General features: G+C 47.6%; 1 protein-coding gene across 4 annotated transcripts in view; it reads right to left on the reverse strand.

Annotated features, from left to right (window-relative positions):
* Nucleotides 1–20870, reverse strand: part of MASP1 (MBL associated serine protease 1) — a 115236-nt gene that overhangs the window by 42163 nt on the left and 52203 nt on the right. For 3 of the 4 annotated variants that reach the window (XM_079977891.1, XM_079977888.1, XM_079977889.1), the window contains exons 7-8: nucleotides 16104–16222; nucleotides 13273–13351 (exon numbers count right to left, since the gene is read on the reverse strand). In XM_079977891.1, coding sequence (XP_079834017.1) covers nucleotides 13273–13351; nucleotides 16104–16222 — 198 coding nt within the window. Of the gene's footprint in view, nucleotides 1–8370; nucleotides 11639–13272; nucleotides 13352–16103; nucleotides 16223–20870 lie in introns of those variants that run through there. The other variant, XM_079977890.1, reaches the window with a different exon arrangement.

Consider the following 20870-nt stretch of genomic DNA (forward strand, 5'->3'; position numbering starts at 1 on the left):
TATGGTCTCGGTGGCTGCACATTCTGGATTAGTTGTAGTTTCCTGGTCACCTTCAAAGGGAGCCCCATGTAGAGCTCATTGCAGTAGTCCAAGCGGGAGATAACCGGAGAATGCACCACTCTGGCGAGACAGTCTGTGGGCAGGTAGGGTCTCAGCCTGCGTACCAGATGGAGCTGGTAGGCAGCTGCCCTGGACACAGAATGGACCTGCACCTCCATGGACAGCTGTGAGTCCAAAATGACTCCCAGGCTGCGCACCTGGTCCATCAGGGGCACAGTTACCCCATTCAGGACCAGGGAGGAGTCCACACCCACCCGCCTCCTGTCCCCCAAGAACAGTACTTCTGTCTTGTCAGGATTCAACCTCAATCTGTCAGCCGCCATTCATCCTCCAACTGCCTCCAGACACTCACACAGGACCTTCACCGCCTTCACTGGTTCCGATTTCAAAGAGAGGTAGAGCTGGGTATCATCATAAATCACTCTCCCCCCTCTCCTGGCTCAGTCTCCAGCCCACTTGCCTCAGCACCAGAGCCCTGCCAGTACCTGACATTGGGTCCCTCTGGGGTCGTGGTGCCAAAGGCTGGGCCATACCTGGTGTTATGTACTGAAGTTCTCACCCTGGGCCAGCAGGGGGATACTGTAGATAGTTTTCACTCAGGTCCACATATGCAAATAAGGGATTGAAAGTGACGTTCAGTGATTGGATAGTTACAGAAAGTGGTTACTGTTGCGTTCTAGTGGAGCTCTATACAAGCAGGCTGGCTGAACCCTTCAGTTCAGTTCAGTTCTGTTCTGGCTTGTGAATAAACAAGAGCTGTTTGAGGACTCGCTGTGTTGTCTGATATGTTCACCCATAACTTAACACCTGGCATTAGCCCCAGGGGGCAGAGCAGCTGGAAGGAAAGAAGGCCTGGCCCCTGTACCATTTGAATTCAGCATCTGCCGTCCCGAAAGCGTCCAATTTCCTCTCAGTGGTGTCCTACCCTCCAGAATTCAGGTCAGCGAGGAAGAGAGAACTCTATGCAGCAAAAAGGTTTCCCTGAAGCTGAAAACTTTGAAAAGAAGGCTTTTAATCACTTGGGAAGGGGGGTGTGTGTGGAGAAGGAAGGTGCAAGGAACTCAGTAAACTTGCGAGAGAAGAAATTTGCAAGGGAAGAGGTGAGATGCAAAGAATTATGTTAATTAATGGGAAACGAACGCCCACAGTAAGAAGCTTGGCCTATTTTTAGTCAGTTGGAGTTGCATATTTAAATCAGGCATTGGAGGAGACATTGCAAGGGGGAATTTCTGCGTAAGGGATGGAGAAAACAGGTGAGTTGATCCACTGATGGACCCATTTCTGTTGTTGTTTAGTCGTGTCCGCCTCTTCGTGACCCCCTGGACCAGAGCACTCCAGGCACTCCTGTCTTCCACTGCCTCCCACAGTTTGGTCAAACTCATGCTGGTAGCTTCAAGAACACTGTCCAACCATCTCGTCCTCTGTCGTCCCCTTCTCCTTGTGCCCTCAACCTTTCCCAACATCAGGGTCTTTTCCAGGTAGTCTTCTCTTCTTATGAGGTGGCCAATGTATTGGAGCCTCAGCTTCACGATCTGTCCTTCCCGTGAGCACTCAGGGCTGATTTCCTTCAGAATGGAGAGGTTTGATCTTCTTGCAGTCCATGGGACTCTCAAGAGTCTCCTCCAGCACCAGAATTCAAAAGCATCCATTCTTCAGCGATGAGCTTTCTTTATGGTCCAGCTCTCACTTCCACACATCACTACTGGGAAAACCAGAGCTTTAACCCATTTCTGGCTGAGCAGCTAATGCCTGCTAGCTGATAGGGGGGAGGAATGCTGGACCATATGCACATAGGAAGCTGTGTCATAATATTGGCCCACCTAGGGCAGTATCATCATGAGACTGACCCAGAAACTCCAGCGGGTGCAGAATGCCGCGGCGAGACTCCTTATGGGGTCTTCGCTGCGAGATCACATTCATCCAGTACTATACCAGCTGCACTGGCTCCCGGTGGAGTACAGGATCAGGTTTAAGGTGCTGGTTTTAACCTTTAAAGCCCTATACGGCCTAGGACCCTCGTACCTTCGGGACCGCCTCTCCTGGTATGCCCCACAGAGAAACCTATGGTCTGCAAATAATAACATCCTCAAGGTCCCAGGCCTCAGAGAGGTTAGGCTGGCCTCAACTAGAGCCAGGGCCTTCTCGGCTGCGGCTCCAATCTGGTGGAACGCTCTGTCACAAGAGACTAGGGCCCTGCGGGACCTGACATCTTTCTGCAGGGCCTGCAAGACAGAGTTGTTCCACCAGGCCTTTGGTCAGGGCGCAGCCTGACTCCCTCTGGCAACCTGCACAGAATCTTGCTTAATCGGTTGCCATTAATTTGATTTTAATTTTTATAATGAAATATTTTTAGAATGTGTGATTATTTGATTGTTTGATTATTTGATTATTGTTAGCTGCCCTGAGCCCGGCTTCGGCTGGGGAGGGCGGGATATAAATAAAATTTATTATTATTATTATTATTATTATTATTATTATTATCATCATCATCATCATCATTATCATCATCATCATCTACTCTGGCTTGCAGCAACTCTCCAGGGTTTCAGACTGGGCTCCTTCCCAGCCTGACCAGAGATGCAACGTTCAGGGACCTTCTGTATGCAAAGTGGATACTCTCCCACTAAACTATGCCCTTGGTCCACGGGGAGGGGGGACTAGATGGTCCTTGGGGGTCCCCTCCAACTCTACAGTTCAGTTTTTCATTGGCTCACACAGAATTCTGGTTTCAGGGTGTGTTTAAAGCCCTTTGTGGCTTAGGGACCTTGTATTTATGGGACCTGGTCTGCCCCACAGAGGACCTTAAGGTCCATCAATAACCATAGTTTAGAGGTCCCAGGCCCTAAGGGAGTCAGATTATCCTCCACCAGGGCCAGGGCCTTCTCAGTGATGGCTCCGACCTGGTGGACTGCTCTGTCCCATGAGACTAGCGCCCTGCAGGATTTAACCTCCTTCCATCGGGCCTCTAAGACAGAGCTATCCCGCCTGGCCTTTAATCTGAATTCAGCCTGATCTTTTATTTCCCTTCCCTTCTCTTCCCTCCCCCTCCCCTTTTATGAAGATCACCTGCTCTGAGATCCCACAGCTACTTCTTCCCTGACCTCCTCGCTGGAGAGACCTAGAGAACTTCCTGGAATGGGCTCATAAACAACTCCCCCAAACTTCAGCAAAGAAAGATAAATTTGAACCATCCCATCATTAGGGAAGAAATTAATCCACCTAAGTGCAGATAAAGCCACATCTCCCAACTGCTGCTCCAGAGAAGCAGACATGGAGTAATGGTTCCAAACTACAAGAAAGAAGATTCCACCTAAACATTAGGAAGAACTTCCTGACAGTAAGAGCTGTTCGACAGTGGAATTTGCTGCCAAGGAGTGTGGTGGAGTCTCCTTCTTTGGAGGTCTTTAAGCAGAGGCTTGACAACCATATGTCAGGAGTGCTCTGATGGTGTTTCCTGCTTGGCAGGGGGTTGGACTCGATGGGCCTTGTGGTCTCTTCCAACTCTATGATTCTATGATTCTAACACATGGGGAGAGTAGATCTATGCTGTTTGGTAGGATTTTATCTTATATACAACACATGCAGACACCCAGGACTCCCTCTCCATGGTACAATGTGAAATTTGGCTTTCCTATTTATAGAATAATAGAATTGTAGGGCTGGAAGGGACCCAAAGGCCATCTAGTCCAACCCCTTGCAAAGCAGGAATCACAGGTAAAGAATCTTCTGAAAGGTGGCCATCCAACCTCTGCTTAAAAGTCTCTAAGGAAGGAGAACTGTCCACCTCCCAAGGGAGTCTGTTCCACTTTCCAACAGCTTTTACACCAGAAAGCTATTCCTAATGTTCAGTCATAATGTAAAGACTGCGGAGAGAATAATTGGGTGCACTCTTCCCACCTTTCATCAAATCTATGCTTCCAGGTGTCATAAGAAAGCGGCAGAGATAGTGCAGGATAGTGCGCACCCCGGAAATGATCTCTTTCAGTTTATGCCTTCTGGAAGAAGGTAAGGTAAAAGGTAAAGGGACCCCTGACCATTAGGTCCAGTCGTGGCCGACTCTGGGGTTGCGGCGCTCATCTTGCTTTATTGGCCGAGGGAGCCGGCGTACAGCTTCCGGGTCATGTGGCCAGCAGGACTAAGCCGCTTCTGGCGAACCAGAGCAGCACACGGAAACGCTGTTTACCTTCCCGCTGGAGCGGTACCTATTTATCTACTTGCACTTTGACGTGCTTTCGAACTGCTAGGTTGGCAGGAGAAGGGACCGAACAACGGGAGCTCACCCCTTCATGGGGATTCGAACTGCTGACCTTCTGATTGGCAAGTCCTAGGCTCTGTGGTTTAACCCACAGCGCCACCCGCGTCCCTCTGGAAGAAGGTACAGGGTTATAAAGACTAGGACTAGCCGCCTGAGAAACAGTTGCTATCCAAATGCGATTTTGGTTTTAAATGCAGTGTAAGGTAGTCTTTGTGGGAGTGTATTGTATTTAAAAATGGGGTATCAGAGTTTTTAGGGGGCTAACCAGGTGGGGATAGCTGGGATTGTTGGTTTTTGAATGTCTGATGTAGATTTTTCAATTTCGTTGTTCTGTATGGGACAATGACAATAAAGATTATTGTATCATATCGTAATCTCCTTTCCTGCAACTTGAAGCCATGGGTTCGAGTCCTACCTTCCAGAGCAGGAGAAAAGAAGCTTGCTTCCATGGGACAGCCCTTCAGATATTTGAAGATGGCTATCATAACATCTTGTACTCTAACAGCAAAATGTGACGTCTATTCTCAATATGCTGCACTGCTTTTTTGTACCTCTATTATTTTCACCGTATCCATTCGTTTCATTTACTTCAATATTATTATTTTTTTAAGGAAAGAAATTGAGCGTAAAACGGCAGCAGTAGGTGGCCATGGAAACAAGCAAAGGGACCAAAAATTCCCCCACTTACGTCCTGCGTGCTTATGAGACAGCTGATTCCACCCCTTTTCTTGAGCAGAGATCTTGTCATTGAGTAATCCCAGTGTCTCTGCATTCCTCGACGCAAAGGGCTGCTCTCATCACTCAGCCAAGGGAAACAGATGGGCTGCTATGTGCCGTGGTGAAGGCTGGGGCTGGGGCTGGGGAGGCAGTGTTTTCTTCTCAGAGTTGTCCCCAGAGTATTCTCCCAGGGACAGATTTGCTTTGCCAACCTGGAGGCGACAGATTTTCACAGTGGGCCAAGCAGATGGCCTGTGCTTCCTTCTCCTCCGCCACCACCTCCAGATGTCTGGTGGAAAATACGAAGGATGAAATCACACAACTGCCTTGAGCATCATTTGGGAACCTTCCCCTGTGAGACACATGATTGACGTTGCCAAATGTGATGCTTTACTCATTTTGAGTGGAAGTGGTGTTATGTACTGAGCTGAATCCTAGAACAATAGGATCCAGAATGCAGCAGTCTGATTGGTCCACAGGAGCCACCCAATCCAGCTCCAGGTGGACGTGAATCAGCGACCTGATTGGCCTGCAGGAGCAGCCCGGAAGTAGCCAATCACTTGGGGCCCATTGTGTAAATGATGTATATATAGAGCGACGTTTTGGAGAAAGTTTCATTCATTGCTACTATGAGCTGAATAAAGAGCATGAAATTCACACTCGACTCCGAGTATATTTCACCTGGTGAAGGAGAAGAGCCTTGCGGAATGAGGCTAGTCCAGGGTAAACAATGGTCTTTCAAATTTTGGTGGCATCCTCTGCGAGGCCAAAATTCACCCTCTGCCTCCCACCTTCTGTTTTGCGTGTGCATCATAAAAAGGGATGTGGGTGGCGCTGTGGTCTAAACCACTGAGCCTCTTGGGTTTGCCGATTGGAAGGTTGGCGGTTTGAATCCCCGCGACGGGGTGAGCTCCCGTTGCTCGGTCCCAGCTCCTGCCAACTAGCAGTTCGAAAGCACTCCAGTGCAAGCAGATAAATAGGTACTGCTGTGGCAGGAACGTAAACGGCATTTCCGTGCGCTCTGGTTTCCGTCACGGTGTCCCGTTGCACCAGAAGCGGTTTAGTCCTGCTGGCCACATGACCCGAATAATAATAATAATAATAATAATAATAATAATAATAATTTTTATTTATATCCCGCCCTCCCCAGCCGAAACTGGGCTCAGGGCGGCTAACAACAATCAAAATAATCCAATGATTCTAAAAACATTTCATTATAAAAATTAATTAAAATCAAATTTATGGCAACCAATAAGCAAAATTCTGTGCAGATTGCCAGAGGAGGGGTGTCAGGCTGTGCCCTGACCAAAGGCCTGGTGGAACAGCTCTGTTTTGCAGGCCCTGTGGAAAGATGTCAAGTCCCGCAGGGCCCTGGTCTCTTGTGACAGAGCGTTCCACCAGATTGGAGCCGCGGCCGAAAAGGCCCTGGCTCTAGTTGAGGCCAGCCTAACCTCTCTGTGGCCTGGGATCTTCAAGATGTTTTTATTTGCAGACCGTAAGTTCCTCTGTGGGACATACCAGGAGAGGCGGTCCCATAGGTACGAGGGTCCTAGGCCGTATAGGGCTTGTCTGTGGACAAACACCGGCTCCCTCGGCCTGAAAGCGAGATGAGCGTCGCAACCCCATAGTCGTCCAGGGGTCCTTTACCTTTTCCTTTGCCTTTACTACATCATCATTGTGACACGTTGCAGTGCCCCACTTAGCTCAGTGCCCAGTGTGGGAGAACCAGTCCCCCAAATCTGCTTCTGGGTCAATTGCCCATCATAGTCCCACATCCTCTTCCCAGTGTGGCCAACCACCTAGAACTATGGAACTCCCCACCACAGGAGAAAGCGGTGGTCTCTGACTAGGATAGCTTTCAAAGTGGATTAGACAACTTCAGAGAGGAGAGGGCAATCAATGGCTTCCAACCACAACGGCTGTGTTCTGCCTTCACAGTTGGAGGCAGCAATAACATTAACCTAACTAGCCTATAGTATCCGAGATCCCCCTGGAACCTTAAAAAAAAATCATCAGTGTTGCACTGGCCAGTTTGCAGTGCTCCAGGACAGAGGCTGATCTCAGGGACAAGTTACATATGTAATTTTTGTTAGTGGGTGAGCAATTTCACTTTTGAGTTCTTCAAGCATTCTCAGCTGAGTGGAAGATTTTTTTGGGTAAAACTAAGAGATTTCTGCCCTGACACTGCTTCCAACTGCAGTATTCCAGCTATGTCCATATGCCAACCCTACTCTGTTCCTCAGACTCCTTTCCTGTGAAAGTTAGTTCGGGCACAGGATTTTGCCGTAGGCGAAGACATGCAAAAAATCCTTTCAGCTTCTCTGCAAACTCCTTATTCTCCTTCAGCACAGTTTAGATTCCCTTGCCATCCAACTGCCTCACTAGCTCATCTCTTGTTACTGAAGCATTTTTCAGTTGCTGGATCTTTCCAGAAGGGCCAACATTGATGCCAAAATCCAGCATCATCTGAGCTCTGCAACCAGTGGTGTTGCAACCGGGGGGGGGGGGGGGCAGGTTTAAAGACTGTCTCAAGGCAAATCTAAAAAAATGTAGTATAAACACTGACAACTGGGAAACACTGGCCTGCGAGTGCTCCAGTTGGAGAACAGACTTTACCAAAGGTGTCATGGGCTTTGAAAACGCTCAAACTCAGGATGAAAGGGAGAAATGCGATAAGAGGAAGGCACTATGGCCAACTCCTGCCCGGAAACCTACGTCCCCACTGTGGAAGGACGTGTGGATCCAGAATTGGCCTCCACAGACACTTACAGCCCAACTGTTAAAACTGTGTTTATAGAAGACAATCTTACTCGGCTATAAGTGATCGCCAAAGAAGAAGACTGATGCATTTAAAGAATTTTGTTCCTGTGCAGTTTTTAGGTTTTAGCAGTGTGTTCCTCACTTTCTTTTCTTTTCTTTTAACTCTCTTTACTGTCTGCTTGTATTTCTTTTTTCCATGTTTGTATTCCTTTTTGCTCTCCCAATTTGGTCAAATGTTTCCATTTCCCCGAAGAAAGCCTTCTTGCCTCTAATGGATTCTTTGATTCGACTCATTAATCATCCTCTTGACCCTCGTGGTACCTTTCTCAATCTGCAGTAGATATCGAGATGAATTTGTCCTATTTTGGCTTTAAACATTCCCCCCCCCCCAGCATTTTGAAGAGATTTGACCCTCTCCAAGTGCTGTTGGGCAAGGGACACATATTGCCCCCAAGACTGTCAGTATTTTGCAGGATAAATTCATGGGCATACAAGCTCATGAAATGAAAGTGGATTAAAACCCTCTGTCACCTTGTGCAAAAGGCCACTAAAAAGGCCCACAACCCCTGGCTGGAAAATGCTTTGAAAAGTGTGGGGTGCATTTACTTTAGCTCATTATGTATCATTTCCCAGAAAATGTTTAAAAATGCATTTGTTAAAAAACCAGAAGCCTTTTTACTAGGTATAACAGGCGAAGAGCTACCAAGAGAAGACAAAAGACTTTTTATGTATGCAACAGCAGCAGGGAGAATGCTCCTAGCCCAGAGATGGAGGTAAGGAGAGGTATCAACAAAAGAAAAATGGCAGATGAAACTGATGGAGTATGTGGAGATGGCGAAACTGACGAGGAAGATCCGAAACCAGGAAGATCAAGTATTTTCTAAAGACTGGAGCAAATTTGTAATTTATCACTGTAAACAGTTAAAATCACTGGCAGGGATGTAATGGCACTTGTAAGGTGGAATTTTGTAGGATAATTATAGATATTGAATAGATGGATAATGGTAAAAGTTGCAGCAAACTTAATCTTAAACATGGAACCCATGGAAGGAGGGAAGGAGGTCCGAAGGTTCAAAGGAACCTTGTACTTTAATGTTTGAAATGGTTATGTTAAAATGTATAAAACTGTGAAAAAACCAATAAAAATTGGTTTTTTTTAAAAAAAGTGGGGGATGAACGAATGAGTAACAGGAAGATGCATGAGTGCTATGCATGCAAACCAAGATGAACTGCAAAGGCCCCCCCCCCCAACAAAGTGGAACAAATGCAATATCTTCCAAGTGATTCTTCCCATTTCCTAATCCTAATCCTCATGAAAACCCATCAACATTTTTAGTGCAAATTCCACGGGATATACACATTTTTTCTGTGTGATTTTGCATCGTATACACAATTTTTTTTTGTAAAACCAGTTTCTTCTAATACAATGCATTCTTGTATGTTCTTTTAACGAATGTATGCATTGCTGTGTCCTCTTTACCCTGGTATATGCATTTATGTCTACATTATTTGGCTGGAGACCTGCGCTGCAAAATGAGGAAAAGCGTGAATTTTGAAGGATGGCTGTGTCAACGGCTCTCGCACTGCTTCAGAAAGTGTGAATTAGGTACGCTCACCTTTAAATGTGAACTGAACTGAGTTTATCCCCCATCCACAATTCAAAGTGCACCCCTGCAAATACAGCAGGCCTGGAGTGTTGCACACAATTGGCTTAACAAGTTAAATACATCACTGAACATTCGCATTGCTTTCGATCCTGTGACTCAATACATACATAAGGGAGAGTCAATGTGAGGCCCTCCAGATTCTATTGAACTTCAGTGACCATCAGCCCCAGCCACCCCGGCCAGCTGCCAAGGATGATGGGAGTTGTAGTTCAGCAACACCTAAAGGGCACCACATGGGCTGTGCCTGCCGAACAGCATAGAATCACAGAATTGTAGAGTTTGAAGGGACCCTGAGGGTCCTCTAGTCTAAACAATGCCAGCAAATACATTTGCTTGTGAACTGGCTCTTCCATTACTATAGTTGCTAATAAACCTAATATGCCTAACGTCTAGATGAGCAGAGTTACCTTGCCTTAATCAATGCATCTCGTCTAGGAATTGTAGCTATGCCACCTTGCAATGTATGCTGATGTGTTCGACCTTCTGGAATTGGAGTGTGATTAGTGGCGAGAGGGTGCGTTCCCTCTGAAATTTAATCTCCTTTTTTTATTTGGATGCTGGCCTCATGACAGTGGAGATCAATCTTGGGACTTTACTTCTTTTCCTTCATGCTTCTCTTTGAGTTAGAGGAGCTGGATCTTTTGAATGGGAGGCATCTGCTTGGGTCTCTAAGCTGGGGGAGTAATAAGTGGACCTGCTCTTTTTTCGCCTTTTTGTGTACACTGTTTGCTATGGCTGTCTGGGCGGATTTTTGCTGAATTGGCAAAGTGTCTGTGAAAACCCAGATGTATGGCAAGTAGGGCAGGTTTTTTTGTTTTAAAAAATGCTTTAAAAATCCCCCCCAAAGCACCCAAACTTAACAACTCCCCCTCCCCAAACCAGATACGCAGATAAAATTGTTGCCCAAGAAACAGAAATCAGAGAGGTTCCACTTTCCCCAACGCTGCGTTTTCATGCTAGGAAAAGCTTCGCCTTCTGGATTTCTGCCTGTCAGGCACCAGAGCACGATGCGAAAGAAAAGGTGCCAGCCGTTCAGTCAGCATAATTTTGCATATTAGCAAAAAGTAAAATGGAACTAGTTTTAAAAGTGGGCAGCGCACTTCATCGATACATAGAGTCCTGGTAGCTGTACTTTCTTAAGGGTGCCAGAGTTCCCTGGAAGATGGATTGATTCTTAAACCGCTCTAGCAATTGCAGCTCTGGGAGGGGAATAAGAGGCCTCCTACCACTTCTCAGCACCCTTAACAAATTACACTGCCCAGGATTCTCTGGGGTAAATCGTGACTGTTTAACGTGGCATCACAGTGCTTTAAGTGCATAGGGGAGATGGGGCCATAGTCTAACTTCTGCATAAGCTTTGTGCAACCAAATCAAGATGACCGCTCAACAAATAGGACCTATAGAGGACCCACTTTGGCTTCCATGAGCTGATCTGAAGGTGCACGTGGTCAGCGCATGGAAGTCGGAGGCGGGGCCTGCCGCTACGATCCTAATCGCCCCATGCGTTTACTGATGCTTGCTGGATTTGAAGCATCTAAAGGCGTCTGCCGCTCACCCCAGACTTGCTTTTCAGCCGGTTGAATTCAGGAACGATATAAGTAACACCATGTTAAAAGAGAGAGACTTGGACCCTCCATCTCAGTGCTGGAGTAAAAGTCAGGAAATGAGTTAACATTGAGCAAAGGGGGGGGGGGGGGACAGCCCATCACCAAGAAAAGCAGAGTTAGCTCAGCCAGTCCTTGAAAAATATTTTTTTTTCATTGTGTGGATGCAGGCATGGAGTGTCCCAAAGCAGAGAACCGAACAGAGGCAAGCAGCGCATGCATGCCCCTGTGGAAGCCATCGCTGGAGTTACTCCCCCCAATTACGGAGAGCATTTTTGTTTCACGCCGTGCATTGATGCCTATGTCATGCCTTCTCTCTCGCCAATCCCAGAGTCAAGAGCGTGTCTGAGCAGGAAGAGGGTCCCAGGCAAAATGAATGCAGAAATAGGGGAGCTGGCGCCTCTCCTGAAATCGTGAAAGGTGACTGGGGTGGTGGCAGAAGTGGCCCCCATGTAAGGTCTTTGGACCACCTGCTCTCTGAAAGGTGCCGTGCGCAAGACACCTTGGTCAGTCTGCCACGCGCTCCACCTCCTCTTTGATCTCCGTCCTGTTGTCTGTTGTTTCAGCTCCAGCAACTGTTCCGAAGGCAGAAGAGGAAGGGAGGGAGGAAAGTCCAGAGAGGGGCCAGGAAGGGCAGGAAGCGGAGAAAGAGAAAGCAGGAATTAGTAGTCAGGTGGCGAGAGGGAGAGCATGCAGGAGGCAGCCAGTAACACCAGGAGCCATTCATAAAAGGATGCACAGCCTCAATTCCCCAAGCGAGGAGGGCAGGCACTAAGTTATTGATCACACTCAGTCATGCTAAATGGTACCCAGGGGGAGGGGAGTGGGTCTTGTGTGTTCGTTAGTCTGGAATCCTTAATCATTGGGCTGGGTGTTCATCAGTAAGCGGATGATACCCAGCTCTACCTCTCTTTCAAATCAGAACCAGTGAAGGCGGTGAAGGTCCGTTGTGAGTGTCTGGAGGCGGTTGGAGGATGGATGGCGCCTAACAGATTGAGGTTGAATCCTGACAAGACAGAAGTACTGTTTTGGGGGGGACAGGGGGCGGGTGGGTGTGGAGGACTTCCTGGTCCTGAATGGGGCAACTGTGCCCCTGAAGGACCAGGTGCGCAGCCTGGGAGTCATTTTGGACTCACAGCTGTCCATGGAGGCACAGGTCAAATCCGTGTCCAGGGCAGCTGTTTACCAGCTCCACCTGGTACACAGGATGAGACCCTCCCTGGTGCAGACTGTCTGGCCAGAGTGGTGCATGCTCTGGTTATCTCCCGCTTGGACTACTGCAATGCGCTCTACGTGGGGCTACCTTTGAAGGTGACTTGGAAACTACAACTAATCCAGAATGCGGCAGCTAGACTGGTGACTGGGAGCGGCCGCCGAGACCATATAACACCGGTCTTGAAAGACCTACATTGGCTCCCAGTACGTTTCCAAGCACAGTTCAAAGTGTTGGTGCTGACCTTTAAAGCCCTAAATGGCCTCGGCCCAGTATATCTGAAGGAGCGTCTCCACCCCCATCGTTCTACCTGGACACTGACGTCCAGTGCCTAGGGCCTTCTGGCGGTTCCCTCACTGCGAGAAGCCAAGTTACAGGGAACCAGGCAGAGGGCCTTCTCGGTAGTGGTACCCGCCCTGTGGAACGCCCTACCACCAGATGTCAAAGAGAACAACAACTACCAGACTTTTAGAAGACACCTGAAGGCAGCCCTATTTAGGGAAGCTTTTAATGTTTGATGCATTACTATAATTTAATATTTTTTTGGAAGCCGCCCAGAGTGGCTGGGGAAGCCCAGCCAGATGGGCGGGGTATGAATAATAAATTATTATTATTATTATTATTATTATTATTATTATTATTATTATTATCTGGAGTGAGACCTCACTGAGGATCAGCTGGAGGGAAGAGGCTCCTGAATACGCAGTCCATACTGCCTCTTGCCCAATTTAATCTGTTACGGGTGCCACATACGTAAAACCTGCTCTGCATTTGTATGAAATTGATCGCTTAGTGTGGCAGCCCCTGAACTCTGGAACTCCCCGCCTATTGACACCCGGCACGCACCTTCCCTGAGCTCTTTTCGGCACTGGCTAAAACCATATTTTGTTTAGACAACCAAATCCAGACACGAAGAATGCTGATGGATGTTTTGATCTCATCCGAGGAGCGTCCCTTTACGCCAGTGCTTAGGAAACGATGGAAAGAGGGGCTTACTTTTGCAGATAGGGACCTTGTTGCTCCACAAGCCATCCTTCATGCACTCGATCTGGAACGTCTCGCTCTCCACGCCATCCTGCAAAGAAGCAACGAGGGAGCGTTGTGGAAGAGGGAGGGGTAAAATGCAACTGCTATGAAGGCTTCCTGATCACACCTCTGGAGCATAGCTGTCAACCGTCCCTTATTTGGCGGGAAACTCCCTTATCCCAGTGCTGTGTCCCGCTGCTGTCCCTTATTGATGATGTCCCTTAAATTTCCCGGGTTTCAAAGGAAGCAGCTCCTCTCCCTCGCTCCCTCCCTGCCGGCCAGGGAGGAGGGAGGCTCCAGCTGTGTTGCTTGGCTGCGTTGCTCACCCAATAAGGAGTCTAAGAACGACTGGGGGGTGGAGCTTGCATGCCTTGTGCTGATCAAATCGGCCGCGTTGCCTGGGGACTCGCCTTTGCTCAGCACTTCCAAGCGGAGAGGTGACGGTGGCTTTCCTTGCTGCATCCCCTTTGCTGGGTTGCTGCGCTGTGGGAACCACCACTTGAGGCTTCGTTTGGCTGCTGGTTGACTAAAACCCCTTATTTTGGCTGCTGATCCCTTATTTTCGAGGCTGCTGGTCCCTTATTTTCAAATCTGTAAGTTGACAGCTATGCTCTGGAGGGAGCACCCTCAAGAAACTAAGCCTGGAGGATCTGGGGATGTTTAGCCTGGAAAAGAGGGGACTGAAAGGAGATAGGAAAGACATTTTCAAATCTCCAAAGGGCTGTCCCATGGAAGACGGAACAAGCTCGTTTTCTCCTGTTCCGGAAGATAGGACTCGAACCCATGGCTTCAGGTCACAAGACATTCCAACTAAATATCAGGAAGAACTTTCCGACAACAAGAGCTGTTTGACAGTGGAACAGACTCTCTTGAGCGGTTGTAGACTCTCCATCCTTGGAGGTTTTTAAGCAGAGGATGGGTGGCCACCTGTCTTGGATGCTTGAGCTGAGATTCTTGCATTGCGCAGGCTTGGACTAGATGTCCCTTGGGGGTCCCACAGAATTCTATGATTCTGTGAAATCTAAACACCCTGTTAAAAAATCAGGATGAAATCAGGATGGATGCTCCTTGTCAGTTATGGCCCAGTTGCGATTCGAAATAGATAGTAACAAAAATGAACTAGTCAAAAGCAATAATTAAAATATATGAGACAAAATTAGAAGCTGTAATTAAAAAGCAGCTTCCCATTGTTGTATAACTGCCCTGTAAACAAATGCTCAATAAAGGCTGAATGTAATCTGAACTCCATGCAGGCATTGTGCAAACTCATCAGGGTCGGTGGTCAATAAAGAAGTCCTTTAGATGACCCTTCTAGGTTTTTGTGTTTAAAAAACCCTGCCTTTCCTCCAGTTCATAGTCCAAAGAGGCTAATGACCAAAAATGCAAAACAAGATGTTTTAAGCAAGAAGGTATAGCATTGAAGTAGGGACGCAGGTGGCGCCGTGGGTTAAACCACAGAGCCTAGGGCTTGCCGATCAGAAGGTCAGCGGTTCGAATCCCCACGACGGGGTGAGCTCCCATTGCTCGGTCCCTGCTCCTGCCAACCTAGCAGTTCGAAAGCACGTCAAAGTGCAAGTAGATAAATAGGTACCACTCCGGCAGGAAGGTAAACGGCATTTCTGTGCGCTGCTCTGGTGCGCCAGAAGCGGCTTAGTCATGCTGGCCACATGACCCGGAAGCTGTACGCCGGCTCCCTCGGCCAATAAAGCGAGATGAGCGCCGCAACCCCAGAGTCGGTCACGACTGGACCTAATGGTCAGGGGTCCCTTTACCTTTTTATAGCATTGAAAGTGGAACAATGGAAGTTTCCATATGCTGAGTGAGACCATTGGTCCAGCTAACTGATACTGTCTGCACTGGCTGGCAGCAGTCCTCCAGGGTTTCAGGGTGGGTCTTTCCAGCCCAACTGATGATACCAGGAATCAAACCTGAGACATTCTCCATGAAAAGCAGATGCTCTATCACTGGGCAACGCCCCTTTCCAACTGGTTAATTTTGGGACCAACAAGGCAAATGTGACGGAGCCCTCAGCTGGGCTCCCAGTAGCATACTCTCCAACATTCCACTGGAGTAAACTGGGACGCGTGTCTTTGGGTGCTGTTCTCTTGCACGAGTCAGCAGCTGTGTTTTTTGGTGCTGCGAGAAAGCATGGAAACACCGGCCCTGAAAGACCTACATTGGCTCCCAGTACGTTTCCGAGCACTATTTAAGTGTTGGTGTTGACCTTTAAAGCCCTAAAAAGTCTCAGTCCTGTATATCTGAAGGAGCGTCTCCACCCCCATCGTTCTGCCTGGACACTGAGGTCCAGCGCCGAGGGTCATCTGGCAGTTCCCTCATTGCGAGAAGTAAAAATACAGGGAACAGAGGGCCTTCTCGGTGGCGGCGCCCACCCTGTGGAACGCCCTGTCACCAGATGTCAAGGAAATAAACAACTGTCTGACTTTTAGAAGACATCTGAAGGCAGCCCTGTTTAGGGAAGTTTTTAACGCTTGAAGTTTTATCGTGTTTTTAATATTCTGTTGGGAGCCGCCCAGAGTGGCTGGGGAAACCCAGCCAGATGGGTGGGAAATAAATAAATAAATAAATAAATAAATAAATAAATAAATAAATAATCACCATCATGGTACCACTGCAAACTCATCCTCCCCCATGAGCTCAGCGGCGCTGGAAGGGGGAAACAGGACATTCTGGGATCCAATCAGAAGCCGGAATGCCTTCTGTAATTCTAGGATGTGCAAGGGAACTTGGGACAGTGGTGGAAGTTGCTCTAAGTGCCGCCACAGCCCTCCCCCCCATTGTACCTTTAGGACGTTGTATCCAGTGTTGCAGCTGACGACCACCTGGTCCTTGAAGGTGTATGTGGCCTGGGAGGGCTCGATCTTGCCGTGGGGAGGAGGCTCCACAAGTGGGCAGGGGTCCCCTGTGGGGCGCATGCAGGCAGAGAGAAAGAAAAGGGAGGAGCCCCCAGGTGATGATCGACATAACAGCATCCGTAACATTTTGAAAATGAAATAAACTACGCAACTACGGCGGCAAGGTTACTGATTGCCAAAAATGGGAAAAGCAGCAGTGTCCCAACTAAAACAGGCTGGTTATGTAAAATGTTTACCCATTGTTGTCTTTTTAATTGCATATATAGCTTGTTTTATGTTGCTATTTCCGTTGGCTAATGCGAATAAAGTCTATCTATCATATATCTATCTATCTATCTGTCATCTATCATCTATCTATCTATCTATCTATCTATCTATCTATCTATCATCTATCTATCTATCTATCTATCTATCTATCTATCATCTACCATCTACCATCTACCATCTACCATCTACTATCTATCTATCTATCTATCTATCTATCTATCTATCTATCTATCATCTATCATCTATCTAAAATGATGGAATACTTCCATATTGCCGAACTAACAGGGAGGATAGGAGGAGATATGGTACAAAAAGCGAATAAGGAGTGGGCTATCTTGAAGGAATACATCAAAATTTATGTGGAAAAAGTAGAATTTCTGACAGATACTGAGTGAATCACAACCCATGCGTGCGCAGACGCGCAGCTGCGGGTTGCGAATGCTGCGGGTTGCGAACGTGCAACCAATCACGTTCACAACCCGAGCATCCACTGTATGTTGGATATGTGATTGTAAAACTTAAATTTGAAAAACCAAATAAATAAATTTAGTTTAAAAACAGAGAGCGGGTTAGACCAGTGTTTCCCAACCTTGGGCCTCCAGCTGTTTTTGGACTACAATTCCCATAATCCCTTGCCACTGGTCTTGCTAGTCTGGGATGATGGGAGTTGTAGTTCAAAAACAGCTGGAGGCCCAAGGTTGGGAAACACTGGGTTAGACAAATTCATGGAGAGCTACTAGCCACAATGAATGCACGGACAGAGGCAGCCATGCTTCTGAATCCCAGTTGCTTGAAACCCCGGGTGGTGGGGTGAAGAGTTACTCCTGTGCTTGAATCCTGCTTGTGGGTTTTCCAGAAGAGATATCTGGTTGGCCCCTGTGAGAACAGGCTGCTGGACAAGATGGGTCATTGGCCTGATCTGGCAGCACACTTCTTATGGGCTTAAAGGGCATCATGTTGCTGCAGTCTGCTCTAGAAGATTCAGCTGCAATGTTAAGCTGCTCCAGAAGATTCAGCTGCAATGTTAAGCGGCTCTAGAAGATGCAGCTGCAATGTTAAGCGGCTCCAGAAGATGCAGCTGCAATGTTAAGCGGCTCTAGAAGATGCAGCTGCAATGTTAAGCGGCTCCAGAAGATGCAGCTGCAATGTTAAGCGGCTCTAGAAGATGCAGCTGCAATGTTAAGCGGCTCCAGAAGATGCAGCTGCAATGTTAAGCGGCTCTAGAAGATGCAGCTGCAATGTTAAGTGGCTCCAGAAGATGCAGCTGCAATGTTAAGCTGCTCCAGAAGATTCAGCTGCAATGTTAAGCTGCTGCAGAAGATTCAGCTGCAATGTTAAGCGGCTCCAGAAGATGCAGCTGCAATGTTAAGCGGCTCCAGAAGATGCAGCTGCAATGTTAAGCGGCTCTAGAAGATGCAGCTGCAATGTTAAGCTGCTCCAGAAGATGCAGCTGCAATGTTAAGCCGCTCCAGAAGATTCAGCTGCAATGTTAAGCTGCTCCAGAAGATTCAGCTGCAATGTTAAGCGGCTCCAGAAGATTCAGCTGCAATGTTAAGCTGCTCCAGAAGATGCAGCTGCAATGTTAAGCGGCTCCAGAAGATGCAGCTGCAATGTTAAGCTGCTCCAGAAGATGCAGCTGCAATGTTAAGCGGCTCTAGAAGATGCAGCTGCAATGTTAAGCGGCTCCAGAAGATGCAGCTGCAATGTTAAGCTGCTCCAGAAGATGCAGCTGCAATGTTAAGCGGCTCCAGAAGATGCAGCTGCAATGTTAAGCTGCTCCAGAAGATGCAGCTGCAATGTTAAGCGGCTCCAGAAGATGAAGCTGCAATGTTAAGCGGCTCCAGAAGATTCAGCTGCAATGTTAAGCGGCTCCAGAAGATGCAGCTGCAATGTTAAGCGGCTCCAGAAGATGCAGCTGCAATGTTAAGCGGCTCCAGAAGATGAAGCTGCAATGTTAAGCGGCTCCAGAAGATGAAGCTGCAATGTTAAGCGGCTCCAGAAGATGCAGCTGCAATGTTAAGCGGCTCCAGAAGATGCAGCTGCAATGTTAAGCGGCTCCAGAAGATGCAGCTGCAATGTTAAGCCGCTCCAGAAGATTCAGCTGCAATGTTAAGCTGCTCCAGAAGATTCAGCTGCAATGTTAAGCGGCTCCAGAAGATTCAGCTGCAATGTTAAGCGGCTCCAGAAGATGCAGCTGCAATGTTAAGCGGCTCCAGAAGATGCAGCTGCAATGTTAAGCGGCTCCAGAAGATGCAGCTGCAATGTTAAGCTGCTCCAGAAGATTCAGCTGCAATGTTAAGCTGCTCCAGAAGATGCAGCTGCAATGTTAAGCTGCTCCAGAAGATGCAGCTGCAATGTTAAGCGGCTCCAGAAGATGAAGCTGCAATGTTAAGCGGCTCCAGAAGATTCAGCTGCAATGTTAAGCGGCTCCAGAAGATGAAGCTGCAATGTTAAGCTGCTCCAGAAGATGCAGCTGCAATGTTAAGCGGCTCCAGAAGATGCAGCTGCAATGTTAAGCCGCTCCAGAAGATTCAGCTGCAATGTTAAGCGGCTCTAGAAGATGCAGCTGCAATGTTAAGCGGCTCTAGAAGATGCAGCTGCAATGTTAAGCTGCTCCAGAAGATGCAGCTGCAATGTTAAGCTGCTCCAGAAGATGCAGCTGCAATGTTAAGCGGCTCTAGAAGATGCAGCTGCAATGTTAAGCGGCTCTAGAAGATGCAGCTGCAATGTTAAGCTGCTCCAGAAGATGTAGCTGCAATGTTAAGCACTGTAGAGGGAACAACTGTGGTTCCTGCACTGGAAGGGGTTGGACAACGAACCCTGCAATTCTGTGATTCTGTGAAAGTGCGCAAATGTTTCTGGAGAGGAAAAGAACGACTCCTGTCCTCTTGGACTGAAAATGTAGAGTTCTGTGCCCTTTTCACTGGTGCATCCAAACCACTCTCTGTGACTCAGCTCAAGGAGGAAATGGAATAATTGCTTCTTGATTTCTCGGCATGGAAAAGCTGAGAGGTGCAGCAGCGACCATCTGCCAAAGGATCAATGGGCAGGAACCAGAACAGAAGTGTGGTGCTTCTAAGCCACTGGGAGAAAGCCCGGCTGAACACAGAGGGGCTTCCTTTTGAGTAAGGGTACTCAAGATGGCACAACCTTGATGGCAGAAAGTGAGGAGGAATTAAAGAACCTTTTATTGAGGGTGAAACAGGAGAGCGCAAAATATGGTCTGAAGCTCAACATCAAAAAAACTAAGATCGTGGCCACTGGTCCCATCACCTCCTGGCAAATAGAAGGGGAAGAAATGGAGGCAGTGAGAGATTTTACTTTCTTGGGTTCCATGATCACTGCAGATGGTGACAGCAGTCACGAAATTGAAAGATGCCTGCTCCTTGGGAGAAAGGTGATGGCAAACCTAGACAAGCATCTTAAAAAGCAGAGACATCACCTTGCCAACAAAGGTCCGTATAGTTAAAGCCATGGTTTTCCCAGTAGTGATGTATGGAAGTGAGAGCTGGACCATAAAGAAGGCTGATCGCCGAAGAAGGGATGTTTTTGAATTCTGGTGCTGGAGGAGACTCTTGAGAGTCCCATGGACTGCAAGAAGATCCAACCTCTCCATTCTTGAGGAAATCAGCCCTGAGTGCTCCCTGGAAGGACAGATCCTGAAGCTGAGGCTCCAAGACTTTGGCCACCTCATGAGAAGAGAAGACTCCCTGGAAAAGACCCTGATGTTGGGAAAGAGGGAGGGCACAAGGAGAAGGGGACGACAGAGGACGAGATGGTTGGACAGTGTTCTCGAAGCTACCAGCATGCGTTTGACCAAACTGCGGGAGGCAGTGGAAGACAGGAGTGCCTGGCGTGCTCTCGTCCATGGAGTCATGGAGAGTCAGACATGACTAAACGACTAAACAACAACAACAACGTTGTAGAAAGGTGGAATGTTGGAGACCTTGTTGTGGTGCCATTTGAGAATGAATATGGGGCCTCCGGTGCCAAAATTGTGCTTCTCTTGGAGTGAAATGCCTGGCTTGGCTTCTCACCAAGAAATTGATGTCTCAGACATAGGTTATAAAAGATCAGGATCCCCTGCACATTCCACACAACATGCAATTATTCACAGAAAGCAATTAATTTAATGAATTTGAGACACAATAATAATAATAATAATAATAATAATAATTTATTATTTATACCCCGCCCATCTGGCTAGGCCTCCCCAGCCACTCTGGGCGGCTTCCAAAAGAATATTAAAATACTATGATACATCAAACATTAAAAGCATCCCTGAACAGGGCTGCCTTCAGATGTCTTCTAAAAGTCTGGTAGTTAACATGCGGTGTATGTATATATTTAAAAATAGCAGTGTTGTTTATTCATAACAGGGAATTTATCCATTTATCTCCTTCTTTCAACGCACATTATGCATTTTAT

Source organism: Podarcis cretensis, assembly GCF_951804945.1.
Source record: "Podarcis cretensis genome assembly, chromosome: 5".
NCBI classification, from domain to species: Eukaryota; Metazoa; Chordata; class Lepidosauria; order Squamata; family Lacertidae; genus Podarcis; species Podarcis cretensis.